The following is a 25645-nucleotide window of genomic DNA, read 5'->3' as shown; positions in this document are numbered from 1 at the left end:
TGGTTGTGACGTCAATATGGGCGGATTTGGTAGTGGATGTTGGCTACAGAGGCTAGACTTCTCAGCGTGTCTACTCTATAAATGGTCTAAGATTCACACCTTAGACACAGTGCCTTAGACTCACACTATTCACAGTCACAGGAGCTTTTCTTTGTCTCAGAAACAGAGTAACGGCCAGCAACAGTCACAGTTATAACATAGTTATTCAAAAGTATTCTTTGAGTATCTATAGTGAGGTCCACGTTATAATGGTAGTGTACGATTTGCAAATGTGAAAGAGTTAGGGGTTAGGTTTTATTTAGGTTATATTTTATAATGTTTTTTCAGGATAGGTTAGGTTTTTGCTTAAAAATTGCAATATGCTAAAAGGGGCTAGGGTCCAGGTAGAGTTATGTTTTTTGATGTTTCAAAGGTAAAAGGATAGGTTAGGGGGTTAGGATTTTGCTCTGAACCACATGTTTGTGAACATGTTCATGAAATGAACCACATTTTTGTGAACATGTTCATGAAATGAACCAAATGTTTATGTTTTGTTCTAAAGATGATGAACAAATCCAAAGTATTAAATGTGAATGGGTTAGAGGTTAGGTTTTATTCAGGTTATATTTAATAATGTGTTATTAGGATAGGTTAGGTTTTTGCTTAGAAATTGCAATATGCTAGAAGGGGCTAGGGTGCAGTTAGAGTCATGTTTTTTTATGTTTCAAATGTGAAAGGATAGGTTAGGGGGTTAGGATTTTGCTCTGAAATCTAAATTATTAAATGTGAAGGGGTTAGGGGTTAGTGGTTAGGTTTTTTTGGATTATATTTAATAATGTTCCATAAGGTTAGGTTAGGTTTTTGCTTTAAAATTGCAATATGCTAGAAAGGGCAAGGGTCCAGGTAGAACTATGCTTTTTGATATATTTTCAAAAGTGGAAAGATAGGTTGGGATTTTGCTTTGAAATTGCAATATGCTGGAAGGGATTAGAGGTTTTTCAAATAGTTATGTTTATTGAAATTTTAAATGTAAAAGGGGAGGTTGAGGGTTCGGTTTTTGTTTTGAAATGACAATATGCTGACTTAGTTATAGTGTTTTTTTAACATCAGTTAAATAACAACTGTTATATTTTAATAATTATATTTTTCAAAAGTACTCTTTCTTTTATTAAATAAAATAATAATATATCGATTATTATATTGAAGTAAATGATAAATCATCATTGGATAATAATATTTTCATCAAATAGAATGACGATTGGCTCCAGTTACAGTGCTCGGTAACCATCATCACAAAGAACGTTACATTCAAAGAACTGACTGAATGGAACGGGAAAAACCCGTTGCTAACGCATGCGCGATACGGTGCTGTCTGAGACAGAGAGTGGTTTGTCAGTCACAGGCTAATTTTTTTGTAGGTTAGTTTGTGTGTTGGTGTTGCTCTTTCATTTTATACCTAACAATTATTGTATTTTTTCACTAAGTAAAATGAGATTGTCTATAACATCATGAAAAACAGAGTGGATTATATAAATGAGTTGAACTCTTTTGTGAGTTCGTCAAAATCTTGCATGCTTAAAATCTGCGAAGATTTATGTTGGAATAATGGTCATGAAGCCATGCCACAAACGGACCTTCAGGTAAGATAATAAGATGTTCTGTTCATTGCTCTTATATAATTATCTTATATGTAAAAGTATAAAAATTATTAAGGTACTAAAAATTATGCATTCAATTCATCATAAAAAATTATTAAATGTTTTGTGAACCACTTATGTATTATTTTCTTTATTTCTTGATAGCTCAAATTGAAATTATACATTATAATATCATAGAATTCTAAAAAAGCAGCATTTGGATTTGCACAGTAATTCAATTTCTAATTTATTTCCATCTGTAGTCTAAAAAGTTAATTTATATGGCTTTTGTTGGTGGGGAGTCCCTTGCGGAAGGTTCCACCTTGCTTGAATAATTTATTATTTAAGCCGTCAATGGGCTCGACAGGACCGACTGTTCAACGTGGCCATCAAATAACACGAATTTGTAGACTGCCTGGCCGCAATGGCTTCAAATTAGAGATGGGAAGTTCGGATCTCTTTACTGATTCGGGTCAGTCGTTCACGTTCACTGCCGCGACCCGTTCAACTGAACGGTCAATTTTCTATAGCTTTCCTACTATAAACAAGCAAAAAAAGGTCCACCACAGTTCCACAGTTGATGTGTAATGTCAGTCAGTAAAACAGTGGTTTACCCCAGTTGATGAACGGGTTTTTTGAATAAATGTGATCCGGATCACTCGTTCACCTTAATGACCCGTTCAATTCGAACGGGTCATGACCGAACGACACATCTCTACTTCAAATAGAATGAGCGATGTAAAGGTAAGCATTCCTGAGTAGCAATTAGGAGGTACCGGGTTCGATTCCTGGGCTGGCAAATAATTTTTGGATAGTAGCTCTCATCGAATTTTCATCTAGCTGTTAAACCTTTTGTTAATATTTGCAGGAGCAGAAGTCTTCAGGGTGATTTACACCATTCAATTGGGATGTTTGTTTAATAATAATTATTCATCAATTAGCATTTTACTAAAAAAAGCAATTTCCAATTTATTTACATCTGTAAAATACAGCAGTGACTAACCAACTTTAAAAAATTATATAGGCCTAAATTTATAGTCTAGTCATCAGTTATTTTCTGTGGAAAATACTCGGAACACGCTAATTTTTCTGTTTAATAATTCTGGAGTATTAGACATCCTAAAATTTAAATTTTGTATTCAATACAAAAAGTTGACCTTCTAGCCCTGGAGCTTTCTACAGAGTGCCCCAAAAACCACGGTTTTTCGGCTCCATTTCCAGTTCTTTGAGATTAGCCAATAAGGACACTCTAGAATCTAGATCTCTAGATGAAAAGGCGGTGCTCTTCCCCTACCACTTTGGGTGACACGTCACAAGAGTAGGCTTACTGCATGCCGAGGATTCCCGTATTTCCCCACTGAAATAGCTACGTTGAAACCTCAATTTAACAATTGAAACTTGGCCTACCACTATTGATTTATTGAGCTCCCTTATGAAACTAAAGTAGCATCGACTTATTCAGTTTCAAGCGTTAGTTCATGTGGGTACCGGTACTGCTTCCGTGATTATGTTCAGTGAAGTTGATCATGCAATTAAAATGCTGTGTACCAGGCTGTAGAAGCAATTATGATAGATTACACTATTTTCGTTCCCCAAAAACTTAAATAGGGTTCAAATACGGCCTCAAGCTATACATAGAAGTAATTAAGAATAAATTAAATCTTTGCGAGTGTTTATAGAACATTTTGATGAAAGATTTATTATACGTAGGCTATTAAAAAGATACATGTATTTAAAAGAGCTCGATTCAATGATGATTATTGTCGTCCCCTCACTTCAGTAAACGACGAAAACTATTCATTATTAAAAATGTTTTTGATCTGGCTGGAGAAGTGGAATAATGTTCTTGTTCAAGGCGAAGAGAGGAATCATAAAAAAGACGCGGAAAACTTACTAAAATATATGACACTCAGTTAGCATTGAAACACACCGTTTATAATTTATTGGAAATAGTAGAGCAGTTACTGAATGTTTTGAATTTCAAATATGCACTATTAGGGAAATTTCAGACTGACCATCTCGAAGCCAGATTTGTGCTGAAGGGCGTAGAATGTAAAGAATGTATAAATTTCCTTGTATTTGATAAGAATTCTGTACTCAAATCGACAGAGGTAATCTAAAGTATCCATCAATTAATATATCAAATTTGCTGATTACTGCATTAAAGTTATGATGTTGAGTGAGCGGTACGAATACACATTACTAAATAATTGAAAATACCGGAGAAAAACTCTAATAGATGTAATGCTGAATGCCCTTGATAATAAGTTTTAAGAAAAAGTGTGTTTACATTTTGTAATATCGTGTTGAACAATTACAGTAGAATGATGAAATCCCGTCTTATTGAAGAAGGGAAAAAATCTTCAAGAAAGAGGAAACTGGAAAAGCTTAGTAGTGAGGTTTAAATAGTGAAAAGGTGTAAATAATAGTAAAGATTACAATAATTTGATAGTAAAGTGTTAATAGTAAGTGCAACTCTCAGAACGTATTTCTATAATAAATTTTTCCAGAATAGCAACTTGTGGTTAGACATTTTTTCCATGCCCATTAAGTATAGACAGTATTCAAATTAAGTATAAACAGTGAGTATTCATTATTCATAAGAGTCAATTACAATACTTTCTTATTGAAATATGAGCCCCCGAATAGCAGATTATTGTGAAAATATGGATGGAGAACGGGCTATAGTTCATCTATAGTTGCCTTGGATCAACGTCAAATCGAGTCATCAGACAGAAAAATCACTATTGTCTTTTTTTAGATAACAAAATTTAGAATAAAATGAAATGGTTCGGAGCTCTCTATCTTTATTGGGTACTGAGTTACTATTTCTCAAAAATGAGTCATTTTTTGGAAAAAACAAATTTGGAAGAAATTAAATTTGTTCATCATAATTTGTCTCCGAAATAAGCAGCTTTGAATATAGAAATTAGCCATTTTTTCGTGTATGAAAATATATGTTTGAGTACAGTCGAGGATAAATTTCCCATTTTTTGACCGAATTTGACTTATTATAAGTGATTTCGAACCTCCTGGAAGAGCCGAGAATAATGAGCTATAGTATGAAGAGATCCGAATATCAAGTCAAAAGTTATCAGTGTTTGAAATGTTTATCCTTGAGGTGTCCTTATGCACCTCCACTAGAAAATAATAAAAAAGTTCATCTAACGGGTGAGTATGTTAGAACATGATCTCCTAAACCTTTATTATTGTGCGAATTCTCTTTAAGTGGATAATTAAGTTAATGATGGAGGTTGAGGCTGAAAATTCTGTGTTTTCAGCCTATTACAAGGAGCATTGTTTTCACGTGTACTTGGAAATCTATCTCAGATAGAACAATCTACCTAGTTTCAGGTTGTAGAGCTCAAAATTACGCCCAGAGGGATTTTGAATCATAAATTTAAATTTATATATAAATGGAATAATATAATATATTGGCTGAAGTGTTTTACCAATCTAGTAGCAATGTTTCAATCCTTCAATCTGGTAGCTGTCATTACACGCTTGGTTTTAATTTTCAAGACTAAGATAGGTTCAGGTATCAGGTCCAGAAGTATCTCCAGCTACTCTCCTGCATGGTCCAATAGTAAAACATCTCCAAAAATAAAGTAGTTTTGTAAAACCAATTGCGAAACTTCGAGCTATACTCAAGAACTAGATGATTAGATTTTAAGAATAATGAGAAGATGATTGGATTTGAGAATAGTTCTGGTACCTGGCCTTCCCTGCATTAGACTGATCGGAATTGGCAGTGTACTTCTCGCCTTCAAAACCAATGTTTTTTCTCATTCTATGTTTCTTTTTGGACATTAAGCAGAGAGGAGAGAAATTATAAATGCGAGGGATGAAGCAGGTCCTACTTCCATCTGTTCACTTCAAGTTTCAAGTGGCCTGAGGCCACACCTTACATCGCTGCCTTTACTCAGCTATTTTACACCTTTTAACTTTCAAATACTCATAATGTGCTTTAATTTTTCATTTTTACAGGATGAGATAGTAGTGTGCCCACTCGATAGTGGACATAGGATGCCCAAAAAGAGTTTACCGTCTCACATTGAAAAATGCCAACTTCATAAACAAGGATATTCGGAGAGCAGTGTTATGTTTCCGCCTTTACGTGAAACTGGACCTCATACAGTGAAAATTGGTAAGATTATTGGTATGATTTTCTAACGTAAAAAGTTGTATGCTTGTTGACTATCGTTACATAAAAATCACTTTTCAAAGCTCAATTTTTGAGTATGGGTCTCAAGTAATAAAAAGGTCTAGATGAGAGGCTATGTAAACACTTCTTATAATAATCACAAAAATGTTCACTCCATCCATGAAAAATTACATAAGGACTACTATAATAATCGGCGCGTCATTTTCTAGACTCGTTGAATTGCATAATAGCTCCCATTTACTACTGCACAATTTTATTATGAGTCATTTAAATCTTGTGAAAAGTACCATCCGATTTCTCTGATCTCTTATTCTGAAGCAGTACAATATTGATTATTATGTAGCCCACTTACTCGTTTTATAAACTTTAGTGACTCACAATTTGTAAATTAAGTGCACATCTTCTCATCCAAAATATATCTGTAAAAAATATACTCCGACTGTATTTTCATCCACTCTGAATCCTTTCATAGTCTATGAATAGTCCAGGCAATGAATGCTCAAAAAAGGGTGTAGAGGGAAATGTTTGGAAGACAATTTTCTACCCCGCAGTTCTGTTTAGGGTAGTAAGGAGGTAAACATATCAAAATTCCCCACCCCTACCCCCTGTGCTAAGGGGGTGGGGGTGGTTCAAAGGTACCATTTTTTGGTTTCTCGCATATAACTCGACCGAAAACTATGTATCTTACGGACATAACTGTTATATACAAAATTAAAGCTTACATAATTTCCTACAATATTCATCTCTCAACTTTCTCTATCTTCTCTAGTTTTCGAGATATCTGCTCTTGAAGGTGTGACATTTTATGAAAAAACAAGTTTTCATCCAATTTCTTGTTACGATTACAAAAAACAAACCTACGATAAGCATAAGTTTTTACGATGCATTGTTGGAGAGTTATAAGCCCTGAGAGAGCAAAACATTGAATAAAAATCTGGTGTGGCACACTCACAAAACTTTCCTTGCCGTTATGGAAATTGATCACCTGACGCTAGTGTTCACGCGCATCTCAAGTCTACTTATAAACAAAGATCTGAGCCAGCTGGTGACAGGACAATAACGCTGGAGACATTCGATGTCTGCTATCTCTTTATAGTGAATCATCTAATAGGATCAACAGTTTGCTATTGGATAATCACATTTTCTCGAATTTCGAGCTTTTTTCAATTTTAGGTGAAAATCTGACTGAACATTAATTGTAGAGATTTTCATGCTCAACCTTCTCCACTCATTTTTTTTTGTTTAAATTGTATTTGAAGCCTGATAATTGGGAATCTAAAATCAAACTTTGCATAGATGGGGCGGAGCTCCTGAAAATTTACAGATATGGGACTTGTGGCAGTTGATAGAGATTATCAATGACTATTTTAGGTATGAATTTAATTAAAATCGTTGGAGCCGTTTTTGAGAAAACCGCGAAAACCCCTGTTTTTGAGAACATTTTCTTTATTTCAGCCGCCATCTTGAACTGCATTTGATCAAAATTGTTCGTGTCGGATCCTTATAGTGTAAGGACCTTAAGTTCCAAATTTCAAGTCATTCCATTAATTGGGAGATGAGATATATCGTGTACACAGACGCACATACACTCATACACACACACACACACACACACACACCACACACACACAACACACACACACACACACCACACACACACACACACATACACACCACTTTTTGGACTCAGGGGACCTTGAAACGTATAGTAATGTAGAAATTGGAGTACCTTAATTTTTTTTCGGAAAGCAATAATATGGTAATAGGGCAAGGAAAGTAAAAACCTGTTATTTAAGCAATTACACACCTTCAAGAGCGAATATCTCGGGAACTGTTTGAAATATCACAAAATTCCACTGAACAAAAAGTGTAGAGAATTTATCAAGCTTCATTTTTGAATGTTTAGTTATGTCGGTTGAACGCATTGTTCTCAAGATATGAGCGTGGGAGCAAAACGCTTAAAATAGTTATTTGTATATCTAGAGTGGAAAGTACGATTTTTTCTCCCTGTGGGAAAAAGTTTGAAGCCCGAGGCGAAGCCGAGGGCAACAATTTTCCTGAGGGAGAAAAAGTATTTTTCGCTCGTGATGTACACAACATTTTTCCTCCAGCTACATTTTTTTATAGAAACTGCAAATAAAATCATTTTAATAACTTACGTATTGGTAACAATGTTTCCTAACAATAACATACAATACATAACCTACAATCTGGATAGAGAATTCACTTTGTGGGAGTTAGATCAGGTAATATCTAAATCAAAGAACAAAAAAACACCTGGTGTCGACGGAATACATTATGAATTTTTCAAGGCTCTACCAATGCAATGGAGAGATTATTTGCTAAATTCATTCAATAAAATAGTACATATGGAGGAGGTACCCCGGGAATGGTCTAAAATTGTCATGTTTTTTCTGTATAAGAAGGGAGATAAGGACAACCCTAATAACTATAGAGGATTGGCAATGCTGAATAATATCACAAAACTTTTCACACATGCATTAGAGATAAGGCTGTCAGAGTGGGCTGATCAATGTCACATACTGCCTGAGTGTCAAAGTGGATTTAGGAGAGGGCGTGGATGTCTGGACAATATATTTGTTTTGCATACAGTTGTTTTCCACCAGATAAAGGTTAGACGCCGCAAACTTTTTGCTTTATTTGAGAAATATTGAGTCCTTTTTCAGGGGAAGAGGCTTCCATGGCATTCCATTGAAAAACCAAACTGACATATTGATGTTACTGTTTGCTGATGATATTGTCATCTTTGCAGATAGTGAGGTGGACCTGCGTAACAAGCTAAATTGTCTTTCCGACTACTGTGAATCCCTGAAGCTGACTGTCAATATTGAAAAAACAAAAATTGTACCTTTCCATGCTAGGGGCCGCAAAAAAGTTTTATCATTTCACTATCGCGGTGAGGAAGTAGAGATAGTCAGCAGATATAGGTACCTTGGAGTAGACTTTCATGCGTCGGGTTGCTTCCGGAAATTCTGTGAAGGCTTAATTAGGAAGGCGAGAATTACTGGAGAGTCAGTCGTCCAGGTTCTTCGAAGAGCCAAGTCTGACACATGGGATGCTAAGATGAAACTCTACGATGCGGTAGTGCTGCCTTCGATTCTGTATGGCTCTGAAGTTTGGGGTCTTGGTTGTGCTGACGTTTTGGAAAGAGCACAGCTGTATTTTCTGAAACGTGTTCTTCTGTTGAATGTCACATCGCCGAGTTGGGCGGTACGTTTGGAATTGGGCAGATTGAGGCTCAGTCACATTCTATTGAAGAGAACTTTTGGTTTTCTTTTAAGGGTCCTACAGATGTCTGAGTGTAGATACCCAAAACTCTGTTTCTCGGTGTTGTTGGACTGTGCACTGGAGCAGAACAATATACATGGAGCCTCGGGATGGTTGTCTCATCTCCAGAAAAAGTGCGGTGATCAGGGTATCGTAATTGCATGGGGAGATAGAGCTGACCTCTTTCACAGGTTGAAGGCTGTACAGGGAATCTTGTTCAGAAATCACGCAGATAGTTTGTATGCGGAAGATGTAGGAGCAGCACTCAGCTCTATGAATTGCCCTCACTATAGAGAATTAAATCCTAATTTCAAGATGGGTGAGCAGCTTGGATTCCAAATGCCCATTGTCAAAGTCCGTTGTATCACTCAATTGCGAATGGCCACTAATGTATCTATATACTTGTATGTTAATAATAGAGGTACAAAATTGAACTGTATGTCGAATTGTCCTATTTGTAATATTCGTGAGAGAGAAGATATAGAACATTTCTTAGTACGCTGTCCAATGTATAACTCTATTCGTTCCTACTTTCTTGGCGAATTCATCCAAAATGTTGTGTCAGATGCCGACAAAGTAATGGTACTTCTATCAAATTTGAGTGAGAGGAAAATAAATAGAGTATTCCTTTATGTAGTAAAAGCAATTGATATTCGCTTCTTGATTTGTAGTGTTGATACTTGAGTACGTGATTTCACAAGTGGGATTTCCTGTAACTCATATAAAATATGTGTGATGATTGCTATTGCATGCCCCAAGTAAATTAATCACATTTTGTTTGGCTTGAAAAATTGAATTTCCACCCAAGTTTAGTGTAGTCTTATTGTAAATCAATCGTTCTGACTTAACTACCATCATTATACTCATTAGAATGCCTGTAAGTTTATTCAATAGCTTGAAACCTTGTAGTTAAAATTATTTAGTAATGTACCTGTCCTAAAGTACCTGTTCCAATCCAAAGTAGTATTATAATGTAATGTTAATGTTCCTGTAAATTTTGGTAATATGCTATGAAGTATTGTTCGATCTATAATTGTGATATTGCTGTGTTCTTTAAGTATTTATTTAAATTATAATTGTTCCATTGATGTCTTGATACAATATTTCATGTTATAAATTTTCAGATATGCAGTAATATTCTATAAGTCCTGATTGTTTGATAATCCACATGGAGTGGAGACATTTATAACAGACATAGAGAGTGAAATCGTGCTCTCTCACGAACTGACACTTTACTTTAGAATTCATTTCTATTGGAGGTTATTGTTGGAATTATAGAATAATTGTGCATGTATCTCTATTTAACTGTATTTCTGTATTTGTATGGCTGGTCCAAGAACAAATAAAATGATTATTTATTTATTTATTTATTATTTATTTATTTATTTATTATTTAAATTACAATTTCAAAATTATTCAAGCCTTGATAGAATGATTTACTAACTGTACAGTCAGTCAAAAATTTTAATATTGAAATGAGGGGTATTTTGGCAAGCTGAACAAAAAAACAAGGTCCCATGCTATTTTTGATATTTCTTCAAATGAAAAATGAGTTTTGTGGGTTGTCAAACTCCCCCTGAAAGGAAAACTATTCATTTTATCCTTTCTTTTAGTAAAATAACAATGATTTCTGTGCTGAATAACATCTTTCTTGCCAACAAGATTCGAACTCTTTGTGAATTTAGATATGACCAACACTTTATATTTATATAATTCTATTAATTGAACTCATGGAAATTGAAGTACTTTTTTCAGTCAGTTTATGATTACGGTAGTTGATGGAATTGATTATCAATAAAAAAAAATATTATAATTTTATCAGTAAAGAATTAGTTGAATGAATAATTCGACAATTATTGTCGATGTACTGAGATTTAGGTCAACAATAATTTAATATTGCTATTTATCCAATCATTATTTCTTTCAGAAGTTATTTCATTTGAATTAGGAAATATTTATTTATAAGCTCCTAACCTACAATCTAAAACCTAAAAACCGGTCGGCTGATTGGCACTGCCGATTGCGCTATCTATCGACAAAAGTTGTAACAATATATCAGCTGAGCGGCTACCAAAAACGGCTGACTCCAGATCACGCGTTTCAGATTTGAATTGCAGTTTGCAGATCAAAAATATTTGTTGGCTGGTATTTTGAATAGAATAAAATATTTTAAAAATTGTAAGATATTTTATCGTCTACTAATATTAAGAATATAATAACATACAAACATATATTTCATGAGTTGATCAAATTTCTTGTTGTGGCATTGAATTCAGTTGACTCAATGACTGGCACCTCTATTACGCTTTCTCATCTGAGCTTAGACCTTCTAACCTATTACAATGTGAGTTTTTGAAATAGAGATGCTTCCCAAGTTAATTAAATGGAGTCACTTTTCCTCCCTAGGGAGTTTTTCTGTTTTTTACTACCGAGAGCGAAAAAGTGACACTTTAGTATTATGTTTCAGGGAGTAAAGTTAGTACTTTAGACAGTAGGTGGAGGAAAATGCAATGTTTAAACCACCCTCATCCCGTTAGCACATGAGTTAGGAATGGGGACTTTTGGTATGTTCTACTCCTAACTAGTTTTAACAAAGCTGCAAAGTCAAAAATTGTGTTTAAAACATTCCCTCCAAATTCCTTTGTCAATTGGTCAATTATTGCAAAAATGGAGATTTGTAGGAAATTATGTAAGCTTTTTATTTTGTATAAAACAGTTATGTCCGTAAGATACATAGTTTTCGAGTTATATGCGAGAAACCAAAAAATGGTACCTTTGAACCACCCCCACCCCCACCCCCTTAGCACAGGGACTTTTGATATGTTTACCTCCTTACTACCCTAAACAGAACTGCGGGGTCGAAAATTGTCTTCCAAACATTTCCCTCTATAACCTTTCTTTGACTGGACTTGAAATATATTGTATTAGAACAAAAATTTCATTTGTTTCAGATGAAGTCACTCTCAATTCAATTCTGCAACCAAGTGGTGATATTGCATATTGCGTCAATTGTAAGTACGAAAGTACCCTACATTGTTTTGTATTATGTCTATGGAAAAATTTTGTCTTGAAAATATTTTTTTAATCCAGTTAAGTAGGCTATTTAATGAACATTTTTGACAGAGCAATTTTTTGCGTAATGTTTCTTCTCGGGTGTTTCAATAATGATATTTTAATAAACTTAGGAAGTTATCTAAAACTTTTGCTGAATACAGACTGTCCAAAAATCCGCAAAGTTTCTTATTGCCTTCTCGGTATAAAACAATTCTTAAACATATTGATCTTGAATATGATTGAATCAGTGAAGGGGTATTCGCCCAATGAATTCACTTTTCTATATTTCTACTGTATCTACTTTTATTTCACTTGTTCTATCAGAATCACCCATTAGATGCAATTAATTTCAGTATTTCCCAGTGGTGAGGCTAATAAGGACACCTTAAGGATCAAAGTTTTAAGAAGTAAGGACAACTCATAACGTTTGACACAATTATTGAATCTACTCGTAGTACAGCTCGTTGTCTCGGCTTGTCAAGGCGGTTCAAAATCATGCATCATAAGTAAACTTCGATCAGAAAAATGGAAAATTCGTTCATGAGTCTACTACTTTAACCCATATTTTCATTAGATCATATTTTTATGCCTCTCCACTAGGACACTCCCCTTTTTCATGACATGTTCTTCATAATAATTTATGACTTGTGATGATGGTGGTGATATGATGATTTAGAAACTGTATTTTGTCTAGTCGAATTTGGATGTTGTGAAAGAACTTATGAACAATGAATAGTAATGAAATTTGCTAATCATTCGTTTTTGTTAAAATAACATATATTTTTATTATTACGTTTCAAATATTCGTATTTGAAACCTGTAGCCTCCATCCGAATATAGCCTAATAAACTCGACATATTATGTTTATAGCTTACTAAGCTCAATAGATTGAAACTAGGCCTATATATATTATAATAATTATACCGTAATGATATTTTATATATCACTATATATTCATAGGAGGTATCAATATTATCACAGTTTCATCTTTTCCATGAGTTGCAGCTTTTGAATAAAATATTATTTAAATGTGGATTTTCTTCTCAGCAAGAGTGTCACTGCCATCTCATTTTTATGTATTCTAATCAATATTGCTTTTTTCAGTGAAAGTGTTCGTCTCTCTGAGTATTATATCCTTTTTATGATATCCTTTGATGCTTACAATTTCACTCTAGTCTTAAATACTCTCGTAGTTACTATAACATGCTATGTTGTTCATTATTCATTGTGGTTGATCAATCTAATACATTCATACTAGTGTGAACAAATGAATTGACAAATGAGAAACATCTTGAAGTGAAGACTATTTAAGTAACACTCATCACTTATTATCGGTTGTATCTCATGAAAGCAATATTCAGAAGAAATTATAATTAGAGCATAAATTTTTCCATCAATTTATAATATTACTGTCATCTGCTAAATTTTTTCAACTCTGTAAATAAACTTTCATGAAGAGCCACCATGACTAGAAATGACGATCAATAGATTAATCTCAATTCATAGTTCCCTGGAATTGAACAATTCAAACAAATCTAAAACGTGTTACTATCATAATTTTAGAATTCATGAGTCTATATTAACAATGTTCCTGGAATCGAGTTCTATACTATAGGGCAAATTGTATTTCTTATTGTAAAAAGATAATTATTTATTCAGCATTTGCATTCTAGTGTAGCATTCTTAGCAAGATATCTCTTGTCAATTTCCTAGCCTTTTTTCAAATAAAATTAATAAATTCCAGGCATGCTGTTCCCTCTCATTTTTCAAGTACTTATCTAACAGGGCTGCCATGTTCATATCTGTATAACATAACAGATTCTTCCAGTTATAGAGTGCTGTAGATTATTGTCTTTCTAAATCATAAATCGCTTAAAACGTTAATAATAAGAGTAGTGGCACTTGAGTAGTAACACAATTTACTTAAGAAGCCGCTTAAATTGTAAAAAGTAAAACGAAAATCACTGATATCGTCAAACTCTTAAGTAAAATTTTAACTAGTATGTTCATCTTCCTTCAACAGATATTTCTGCAGTCACATTTGAATAAAGACATGTACATATATAATTAGTTGAGAATACTTCTAGTTTGATGGTTAGAGGCTGGTCAGTTTTCCTTTGCTGAGCATGTCATAATGGTTATATGATTCAGCTTATTTCTGTTCTCCATCATGATACATTTTCATAGCAGTTTTCCCTGAATCATTCCATTTTCTTTGTTGTCAAATTGTGACTTGATTCAAGACAGAATCTGATGATATACTTTTATGACTGTTACATATCACATGATGCAGGTCCATGGTTGCTACTACTGTTTCGCAAAGTTTATCATGTATGTTGAATTAACTATGAACCAAATTACACATTTGTTCCTTAATTTCTCAAAACCATCAAATGTAGCATTCAAGATGTGGCCTGGATAAAGGTAACAGGTAACATTCGGAAATATATTTTGTACACAAAACATGGTTTTCACAAAATTGCCTATTCATTGTATAAATGTGTGAACAGCTTCAACACGAAGGGCAGTGCCTCTGTCAGCCGATCGCATGATGACAGATTTCACATCTACAGAAAGATTGGCTATTTATGATTATGTAGTCAAGAACACGAATAATTGCTCCAAAGAGGATGTGAAGGAAATAAATTTGACGTGAGTAGAAATCGAACGTTACTTCTTCATTCATCATTTTTTTCAGCTATGCATTATTACAACCTTTGCATGTCCATTTATTTGAAACTCGAATATTTTTGACATTTGTTCTCTTCATCTCTGTTCTCGTAAAGGAGGGGGGGGTTCAGGAGAGTCCATATAATGCTCTTCACATGAGTTAAAGATATTCATAATGTTGGCAAATGGTCACTTGGTAGAATACCAGTGTAGTAGAGTAGTAGATTCAATCCTATTTCGATTTATGAAAGAAAACAAAGAATGCATGTAGGTCGCTTTGGCGGTCCTTGCTTCAACTCACTTTGTTTTTCACAAATAGTTTGGCATCGACTGCCTCCGCAACTCATTTCCTATCTATAGTATAATTCACTTTAAACTGTTAGAATCTCCTTTGAATAACATCAATGCTGTCCATAGAACAAATGCTGTTAGCATTGGTGTTATTTAAAGGGACAGTTTAAATTGAATCTCGCAAAGAGGAATTGACATGAATATTTGATTCATCTGCTAGGTCAGTGAGCACGTTAGGACTTGTTCTATTTGAAAAATCTCCTCACTTAGTCCAAGAAAATTAAGTTACGTCCTAATGGACTTGAAAACAAAGGTAACCATTGATATTTTGGAGATTGGTTTGTTGCAATTTACACGATAAATTCTTCAGTTTGATGTTCTATTGCCCATAATTTTTTTTAAATATATATATTACGTCTTGGGGACCCCAGGATGGACAATATAAGACAAGTCAATATACCATATATTATGCATATGTTATCCATATATTATATATTATATACGCGATGCACATATTATGGTTTGAATACAACTCGCAGTATGTACCTATGTAAGAAGGCTGTCCAGTTTATTTATAACATAGAAAATACTGTGTATTCATGCACACAGAATGTCAAGACTTTGAAACAAACCCACATATTGAGATGGAAAGGAACTCTTGGATACTATAAAATGTTCCATCGACTAAAAACTTAGTTGATTCTTGAATAGTTATATACTTTCCTGATTTTTCAATGTATTTGGTAGTTTATTATAAAATACCCTACCAATATAGCTAGGCTTTTTCTCAAAAAGTCTGCTATTATGGCTTTCTAGATAATAATCGGCTCTATGTCGTGTATTGTGATCATGGATATTAAAATTTTGGGTTATACTGTTCATTTTCACATAGGCTACACGATAATTATTTATTTAGATAAGTAATCTTATATTGCTAATGTCACCGCAAAATGTTCTATCACTTAATGTGTTCTCAATAGTGAAACATGTTTATATATATATATATATATATATATATATCATCTTCAATATTATTTGAAAAATCATCATCCTCCTTATGATACACTTAGGGCCTGTCCCCGAGCTCGGGATTCAGCTAAGTTCTAGACTTAAACAGCTGCAGTCAGAAAATTGGCTTTCCGAAAGGGGTGTAGTCGTAGTCTACGTTTAAATTAAATTTCGAAAAACTAGAAAATTGAAAATAAAATGAAGAGAAAATAGTGTAAAGTTTGATCTATTTTGAATTATTTAGGAATGTTACATTCCGCTAAGGAAAAACATTTCCAATATTATAGATATATATATTTTTTTATCCCATTGCAATCTAGTCTAAAAAGACTAATGAGCAATTTTTCCTAATATAATAACGGGTTAAATATTAATAAGATAGGTAGTTCTCACCAGGACTACTACTTCTAGCAACTAACTTGGAATTAACATTAGATAATAATAGTAATATTATATAAATAAAGTATCATGTATTATAATATACACATTCACACTATCAACACTGCTCTGCTTTTGACACTTTCACTCCACAGCTCCACACAACTCGAAGGGTTTGGTCCGCTTCAATCTGCGCAGCATATGTGTGTTGTCAAGTAGCTGAGCGACTTCTTCATTTTCATGCCGTTGGATCCTGACTGCATGCTTGCGTGCGAAGCGCCCAATCTCTGTTGCAACGAACTCCACCTCCAGGTCTCTGTGAATGTCGGCGTTTCGGCTGAATCTTGGAGCATCGACAATGTTCCTCAAAACTTTGTTCTGGAAACGTTGGATTACATCGACGTTGCTCTTGCTGGCACAGCCCCAGAGTTGGATTCCATACATCCATATTGGTTTCAGGATTTGTTTGTAGATGAGGATCTTGTTGTAAGTTGAAAGAGCAGAATTTCGGCCTATCAACCAGTATATTTTTCTATATCTGATACCTAGTTCTTCTCTCTTCTTCTTCACATGTGCTTTCCAACGCAGCCTTGCATCCAGAGTCATGCCTAGGTATTTGGCCTCGTTAGCAAATGGAACAGGTTTCCCATTGATGGCTAGGGGAATTTGCTCACATTTTCTGTTTGTGAAGTTGACTTGAACAGACTTGGTATCATTCACTTTGATTTTCCACAGTTTAGCCCAACTGGAGATTTCATCAGCCGCATCTTGAAGTTTCCTCATAGATTCCTGACTGTTGTCGCCCAGAGTTAGTACAGCTGTGTCATCAGCAAATGTTGCCACTGTATCATTTTCCAACTCAGGTAGATCGCTAGTAAACAGTAGATATAGAATTGGCCCAAGAACACTACCTTGAGGTACTCCTGCTCCAATTTCTTTTAGCTCTGAATAGGCGTCTTCCTGCTTGACTCTGAAATATCTTCCCACTAAATATGACTCCAATATTTCAGTGTATTCAATTGGAAGCATAGTTCTTAATTTTGCTAATAGGCCTCTATGCCACACCTTATCAAATGCTTGGGCAACATCCAGGAATACTGCACTACAAATTTTCTTCTCTTCAAGAGCCATCTCAATTAAATTGGTGATTCTGTGGACTTGCTCTATGGTGGTGTGTTTCTCTCTAAATCCAAATTGATGTTTTAGTATCAACTTCTTACTCTCTATAATTGGCTTTAATCTTTTCAAGAGCAGTTTTTCAAATAGTTTTGAGATTACAGGTAAGAGAGAGATTGGCCTGTAAGATGTAACATCATGTGGTGTTTTTCCAGGCTTTAAAATCATTATGACTTCTGCAACTTCCCAGTAATCTGGGACATATCTCAGCCTAAAAGATGTATTTATGAGGAATGTAAGCTTCAAGAAAGCCTTCCTTGGAAGCTGTTTCAATACATCTCCAGTTATGAGATCAAACCCTGGTGCCTTCCTGGTTTTGATGCTACTATTGATCATATTTTCCACTTCAATTACAGTGACTGGTGTGATCCTCGCTGATTCTTGAACAGTATGTGGAAGATGTTCATCATCATCATCATAGCTGTCATCAGTTTTAAAGATGTTCTCCAGATGATTTACAAACCTAGCTGATTTTTGTTTATTGTCTCTAGCCCACGTACCATCCACATTTTTAATGGGTGCATTTTGGCTTGAAGTCTTTTTAATGCACTTTGTAGCTTTCCATAGGGAGTAGTCAGTACTTTTTTCATTAGTCAGCTCAGTGAGATACTTGGAGAATGTTTCATTTTTTAGATTTTTTATTTCTCTTCTGAGCTGCTGGGATAAATTGTTCAGCACAGTCTTGTCTCTTGGATCCCTAGTGTTTTGCCATTTTCTTCTTGCTCTTCTCTTCTGTAATAGAAGATTTTTTATTTCAGAAGATAGTTGTTGCCTTGAGTCCTCCTTTTTATTTCTGGTGTACTTGCCCAGGCTGCTTGCTGAATGGAGGTCACAAATTTCTCAATTTCTGCTTCAAGCTGATCTTTACTTCTAAGCTGTACATTGAGATCTATGCTTTCCTCCAGTATGAGTCTAATTGTTCCCAGTTTGTGTATCTATTGCAGAGAAATGGAGATGGTTCTCGTTCTATTACACTCTCGCTTAATGTGAGTATAATTGGTGAATGATCTGATGTCAAGTCACAGCTGTCTTCAATTTTGATGTAGTTTGTGGAGAAGTCCTTGATGATGAAAAAGTCTATGAGATCTGGAATTTTTCCTATGTCTGTTGGCCAGTATGTTGGGTTTCCAGTTGATATTGCTTCACATTTGAATTGCTGAATTGCACTAAACAGTTCTCGACCCTTTGTAGTGGTTATCCTGGAGCCCCAATGGGTATTTTTAGCATTGAAGTCTCCTCCTACGATGAACCTTCTTCCAAGATGTTTAAAGAATTCTACGTAGTCTCGATGTTTTAGTGCATGTCTTGGAGGGCTATAAATTGCTGCTAATGACACTTTGCATCCTTTGAGCTCCAGTGATACAACAGAAGCTTGAATTTCATCTGTTTGGTATTCCTTTTCTTCAGTGTGTTGTATTGTTTCTCTTACGATTACTGCACTACCTCCCCTTGCTGAATTATTTGGATGTGTAGTATGGTATGTTCTATAGCCTCTGATTTTGAGATAGGATTGGTTTGTCATGTGTGTTTCTGAAATAAGGCAGATGTCTATTTTGTCGTTATGGAGTACTAATTCTAGTTCTTGCTTCTTCTGGAGAATGCCATTGGCATTCCATGTCATAATTTTCAGTGTGCGGTTCATTGCTTCCTTCTGCTCCCAGCCGGGTTGGTGCTGCTGCTTTCCAGTTTCTGTAACCTTTTTTCAAAGGAGGATAATAGTGCTTCTTGCTTTTCCAGCTTGGTTAGTATCAGCTGTAAAGTTTGTAGCACTCCGTCCTCTTGATTATTTTTGTTCATCTTCTTATCGAGACCTTTTTTTGTAGTATCAGTATATGATAAGGGTTTATCGAATGCTGACAATCTCGTAGTTTTTATTTCGGTGGAAGAAATAGGTATGCGTTGAGTTGAATGCTCCTTGCGCGAATCCACTTGCTTGATTGGTCCTGAATGGGGCTTCATATTTTTGCTTCGCATCTTCTGCAGTTCGACAGCAACACTGCACCCACGATAGCTTGCTGGATGATTTTCACCACAATGAATACATTTCGGCTTTTCTGCAGCTGCCTTTGTGCAATCCTTGGAGCTGTGTTTACCAGCACATTTGACACAACGAAACTCTTTAAAGCAATATTTTTGGGTGTGTCCATAAGCTTGACATCTTTTGCATTGAGCAATGAGCTTAGATTTCTTCATTGCCTCTATTTCTACCTTGCATCCCATTATGTTGGTGATTTTGTAAATTTTATTTACATCTTCTCCTGCTTCAAACTCAAGCATGAACATATCTAGGGGCTCTTTAGTTCTCCATATGAGCTTTATGCTTGCGTTCAGAATTTTGAACCCTTTATCTTTGAGGTCCTCCACAATATTCTCTGCTTCACATGAGTGATGTAGCTTCTTAGCCATAACTCTGATTGGCCTTGATTGCTTGTTCTCATAAGAATGCCAAGTAAACTTCTCTTTATTCAACTCCTTTGTGAGCAATCTATAATCCTCCTCATTTACTAAGTTAATTTTGAAACTGTCCACTCCAAGTAGTTTCACTCTGAAATTACGACTTGGCAGTAGCTTAACTAACTTTTCATGGAAGTTATTGTATGATTTAATGCCATCCACTATTACTGGTGGTAATGGAGGACTCTTTTTGACTTTGTGTTGCTGTACTGACTCACCCTTATTGGTTGTTTTTCCTTCTGATGGAGGGGTAAGCGAAGTATTCAGCTTCCTCTTCTTAGATCTCCCATTTTTCACTCTCACCCATTCCGTCTCCTTGGCAAGTTCCTCCTCATCTGTGCAGTAATCTGTACTACGCGATGTATTTTTAGCTGTAGCAGATTTTTCACTCTTGAGTTGATTTTTCCTCATTGGAGTTGATTGATGTTGATCAGAATTACTACTCTTAACAACTTTCGAATTGTTGGAAGATGCAGGGACCGAGTTGACGTTACAGCTCTCCAACTGACACAGCTTAATTTGAAGTTCTTCTAGTTTCTTCTCAATCGAGTTGTTTTTTCTTTCTGCTGCCCGCATCCTATTATCAGCTTCTTTCCATGCATTATACAGTATTTGCTCTGCAGGAGTTTTAAGCTGGTCTGGTTGAATGAATTTTTCTGGAGATGAATCTCCTTCATTCATGGTGATTGTTGGTGGTGGTGATGAATTGCAGCTATCTTCAACTTCTTCAAATTCTGGAATTAAGAAAGTTGAAGGTTTAACTAGTTTCCATTCCTTTCCATTCATTCTGGTTGGTATTATAATTATTACGACGGCTCAGCAGTTCTTTTTCGCGAGGTGACCGACCGCGGCAGGCGACGCGAACGCACGGACGCGAGCGCGCACACGCGAACTACTTCCACTCACAGCCGGCTCTATTTTTCTAGCGTAAGCAAATCTATTGTTCTATTGAATATATAGAACGACACTAAACTACACTAAACGACACTACTATAACTATGTATACTATTGCTGAAATACTATTAAACACTCTCTACATGTTACCGCTTCGGTGTCTAACCGCTGACTGATTATAGATATGAGAAAATAAAGATTATCATAAAAACTATGACTACGCCCCGTTTCGGAAAGCCAATTTTCTGACTCCAGCTGTTTAAAATCTAGAACTTGACTAAATCCCGAAAATCTCGGAAACCGGCCCTGAAAGATTTTTTCATGTTGTAGTCTGTAAGAATAAAAAGTGTGCACTCATGTACCTCAACTCCCGCTACATGCGCATTGTGCAAGATGCTCTTCATGCTCTTCACAGGGTTTAGTGGTCTGAGGAAAACGACAAGTGAATTGATACATTGTTATAGTAGGCTAAAACAAAAAGTAAATATTAAATGGCCTTTAAAGGTTAAATTCCCTTTTAAAATTATATGATTTGTGTCCGCATTGAAATCAATTTTGTTCAATCTTATGTTTCTTTAGCCTTTAAATGTAATTTACAGAAGTCATGATGAGAAGGATACAAAGCCAATGACTCTGGAAGAGCTGGCCGCCGCTGACCGGGACGCCAAACGGCGAAGGATCCGCTACAAATCCAAGAAAGTTCACACCAATCGCAAGTCTCAAACCGAGGTACAGATTTTTGTAGCTTCATATAATGTTCAATATAAACCTTACAATTAAGTTTTCAATGGAAAAAGTTTCAAAACATCTGGTGAAATTGGTTTGAAAGAATAGTTTCTAGACTATGCACTGTGAATTGAGGTAAAGGTCTAGATACCCGTGTTCCTTATGGAGCGGCCATATTGATTTGGCGGAACATTTCAAAGACATGTCAATTCAGGTTTTTGATTCTTGAAAGATAAAATTAATATCAATGATGAGAAGCCTAATAAACGTTCTCATTCTTGTAACATATAGATATTATGATTCATAAGGCATTGGGACAAGACAGATAAATGCGAGGTAACGCCGAACAAACAAGTTGTAGTTTGGTCCAAGTATTAATATGTTTATAAGTTCATAAATTATAAGTACTCATTTGATAATGTGTGTTTTTATGAAAACACAAAATAATCCATGGTGTCAGAAGTGCAGAAATATCCCATTTGCAAATAGCTAATAACACATCACGTTGGTTTGTTTAAGCTTCAATGATAACAGCTGACAAATATTTGAAAATTGGTGAACTAGAAGACATCATGGCTGTTTTGCAATGCATCACGGGATCGTGCCTTGACCTCTTTCTACAGACCTTGATTGAGGTCAATGTGTAAACACTCCTCTGTTGAAAATATGTGTCATACGCCTTAATGAAACCTAATTATTGGTATTCAGTTTCTATTTGATGATTTTTCCTTGTCAAACTGGGGCTGATAAATTTATATTTCTGGTCTGGTAAGACAGATTTATTTCAAGCATAGATGACTTCTCATCTATGTAATTTTTCAATAATAAATTATGATATAATAATAATAAATTATGAAAAATTATATTCCCGGGCTAACAAATAATTTCTGTATAGTTTGTATAGAATTTCCATCCAGCTGTTCAACCTGTTGTTATTTGCAGTAGCAGAAGTCTTCGGGGTAATATACAGCAGTTAATTGGGATTTTCGTTTAATAATAATCATTAATTATATAAAACTTGACTTCAACTCCACTGCTATCATATTCCACATCATTTTTGGCTCTATCTTTTCTAATGATCTTAATCTATGTTTGTACAGTTTTGACGTTATTGCATTTTAAGGTAAAATGAAAAAGATGCTGTCTCTCTTTCATTCCGCCTTAATATGGAGAAATCCCAGAACATCTCTGTCTCTACTGTAGATTTTATTGCATTTATTAAAAAATTATGGAATTTTTCGAAAATTATTGCATGAACTTCACCGTATATTATTCTATCATTTCTGCTCTTGAATGCAGATCTAGTTGAAAATACAATTAAAATACCTCATCAATCATGGTAAACTTCTCACCAATAATTAATCTAACAACTCAACATTTTTTTGGGTCTTAAAATTTAACTTGAAGCTTTGGTCTCAACATCTATTCTCCATATCCCAAATTATAAGGTCATGTGGAAATTCTAAAATCGATCCGAACTCTAGTCCAAATCTAGTCTGCTAGTAAAGTTCACTTTACTCAAGAATACTACATTACACTAATGGACTCAATTCATTTCTTCCAGAATTCTATCGACAATTGACGTAAATCATTTATTAGTTTATGATTCATATTTTTCAAAATGTTATTGATTTTCATTATTTAATTGGATTAATTTTTTTCATCCAGGTTCTTCGAGGTGTTATTCAAAGTCAAATGGACGGCTATGTCAAGTGGATGAAACAGCAAAGAGGAGATCGTGTAGAAGAAGACAGTGAACTGATTTCATCAGAAGAGCAAAAACCTGACTGCAGCAGCAATACTGTTCAAGAAGCAACAAGCTCCATCAGAGCAATCAGTCACGGTTGGGAGCGATGGGATTACTTCGGTCTCAATCCTCATAAACGATACATTCATGTTTTGAAAGAAGAAGCTGATAAGAAAATAAAAGAAAACAGAAAGTTTCATGATAAGCATGAATCGAGAGCTAAAGACTCTTATAGTAGTAGATATCAAGAAAATGATGAAAGAGAAAGGGAAGACTTTACTGATAAGGATAATAAACATTATAAATACGATTATTCGCAAAGCAGATATAAATCCAGTAAATATCACGGACGCCGCAAAAGCATTGAAGTGAAATTAAATAAGCACAAAGAAAGAGAGTATTACAGGGTTGATTCTCCTAGAATAAAAATTGAACCTCATTCATCTTCTTATGATAAACATGAAGTTCATGTTGACTATAGAAGTGATAGAAAAGATTCCAAAAACCCTAGCTTCCCCAATTGCCATACTACTTCAAAGAGTAACGTCACTTCCTATTCAGAATGCTACAGGGAAAGTCGTAAGACAAGAGATCGCAAGCATAAATCATCTCACAAATATAAAAAGAAAAAGTACAGTTCTAAAAAGAAAAAGCGGAAACGTCACTCTAGTACTGGAAGCTCGGAAACTGGGGATTCCAAATTGACTGATGAAAATAATTCAATTTCCGAATAAAATGTTTTCCCTTTTCATTCAAAGTTTCATTTCGAACTCCTTCATGAACTTCTTTAAATATAAAAAATGAATATTCAGTTCAAATCTCAGCCGAATTAAGTTTTCAAATAGACCGAACTTCACTACATTCTGCAATGTTCATTAAGACAATTATATATTTCATAGTATGATCTAATTATAAAATTAGAACTAGGAACATTCGTGAGTGCGATATCTCAATTGTGCGAGTATTTTCGTTATTTGTGTTAGTTATCTAATTTTTTTGTTTTTTAAGTTTATTATTTGAGCTTTTCTTGAATGTTCTCAAAAATCTTCTGAAAGTATGTGTGTATTTTCAATCTTAGCATAGGCCTATGCCTAAATTTGTCTCCACAATATTCATCATTTGATACAAAAATCAACCAAATCCAGTCATCCGTTCAGAATTTTTAAAAAGTCCAAATATCAAATATACAAATATCAAATATGAATTTTTGGGAGGAAAACCACGACCTCCCTACTACCCTACTATATTATACTACCGGACCTGAGCCTAAAAAAAAAATGGCCGCCGTAGTTGGTGGTCCTACTGAGAAAAATCACTAATCAGCTGTTAAAGAGCGTATCAGTTTGTCGAAATCTCAATTCGTCTAGTTCCCGTTTAAAATATCAATGCTGGCCACCAACTACGGCGGCTATTTTTTTCTAGGCGCAGGTACGGTATATAGGAAGTTCTAAGAAACCCCAAAATTCTCAGATTTGGTTGAAATTTGCACCACAGGTAGGACCTAGAGTTTGACCTAGGAAGTTCTAAGAAACCCCAAAATTCTCAGATTTGGTTGAAATTTGCACCACAGGTAGGACCTAGAGTTTGACCTAATAAATGTCGAGGGCAAATTTGGCACCCCTAACTACTATACAAGAAGAGTTAGGCCCGCCGCAAAGTAGACCCACGCTAATCCACTAAAAGCAACCCAGGTTTTGGGATGTTTTGTAAACCATTGCTAGGCTTCTCCAGATAGGTATCTGTTTAATAAATGCAATGAATAATCCACTTGTCAGCTGATTGATTATGAAAAATTCTATAGGAATGGTTTACAAAACATCCCACGGCGTGGGTTGCTTTTCGTGGACTGGCGTGGGTCTATTTTGCGGCGGGCCTAGCAAATTTTGAAGTGTGATGGAAGATTACTTTTAAGAGCGTAGCGAGTTCTCAGTTTGGACTCGAGAATTTTGGCGTTGTTAAATAGCTTACGTCTACTGTCAGACTCAGCATTGGCTGAATGGGAAGCATTAATGTTATGAGTTTGAAAATCACTTGCCGATGGTTTGGAACCCATCTTTAATGAGATTCACATAGTTCAGCATTTTCTTAAATAAAATATAACATAATTGCTCCCTCATTCAACCAATGCTGGCAATTGGTTGCAAATATGTTATCTGATTCTATAAGTAGGCTAATGCT

General features: G+C 35.0%; 1 protein-coding gene across 1 annotated transcript; it reads left to right on the top strand.

Annotated features, from left to right (window-relative positions):
* Positions 1-1370: 1370 nt before the first annotated feature.
* Positions 1371-24218, top strand: LOC111056250 (U11/U12 small nuclear ribonucleoprotein 48 kDa protein). The gene is made up of 6 exons (XM_039424142.1): positions 1371-1619; positions 5604-5763; positions 12021-12080; positions 14634-14775; positions 21594-21723; positions 23389-24218. The coding sequence occupies exons 1-6, from the start codon at positions 1488-1490 to the stop codon at positions 24199-24201; spliced, it is 1437 nt and encodes a 478-aa protein (XP_039280076.1). The 5' UTR covers positions 1371-1487; the 3' UTR covers positions 24202-24218.
* Positions 24219-25645: the final 1427 nt, after the last annotated feature.

The sequence above is a fragment of the Nilaparvata lugens genome, chromosome 3, assembly GCF_014356525.2.
Source record: "Nilaparvata lugens isolate BPH chromosome 3, ASM1435652v1, whole genome shotgun sequence".
Taxonomy (NCBI): Eukaryota; Metazoa; Arthropoda; class Insecta; order Hemiptera; family Delphacidae; genus Nilaparvata; species Nilaparvata lugens.
Note: the sequence above shows the minus strand (reverse complement) of the source record. Positions and strands in the feature narration are given on the sequence as shown.

Excerpts from the sequence above, each read along its gene's own strand:
- LOC111056250 (XM_039424142.1), top strand. The coding sequence starts at position 1,488 with ATGAAAAACAGAGTGGATTATATAAATGAGTTGAACTCTTTTGTGAGT. Across the intron at positions 5,764-12,020 it reads ACCTCATACAGTGAAAATTG|ATGAAGTCACTCTCAATTCA; the intron begins GTAAGATTATTG and ends CATTTGTTTCAG. Across the intron at positions 12,081-14,633 it reads TATTGCATATTGCGTCAATT|CTTCAACACGAAGGGCAGTG; the intron begins GTAAGTACGAAA and ends ATGTGTGAACAG.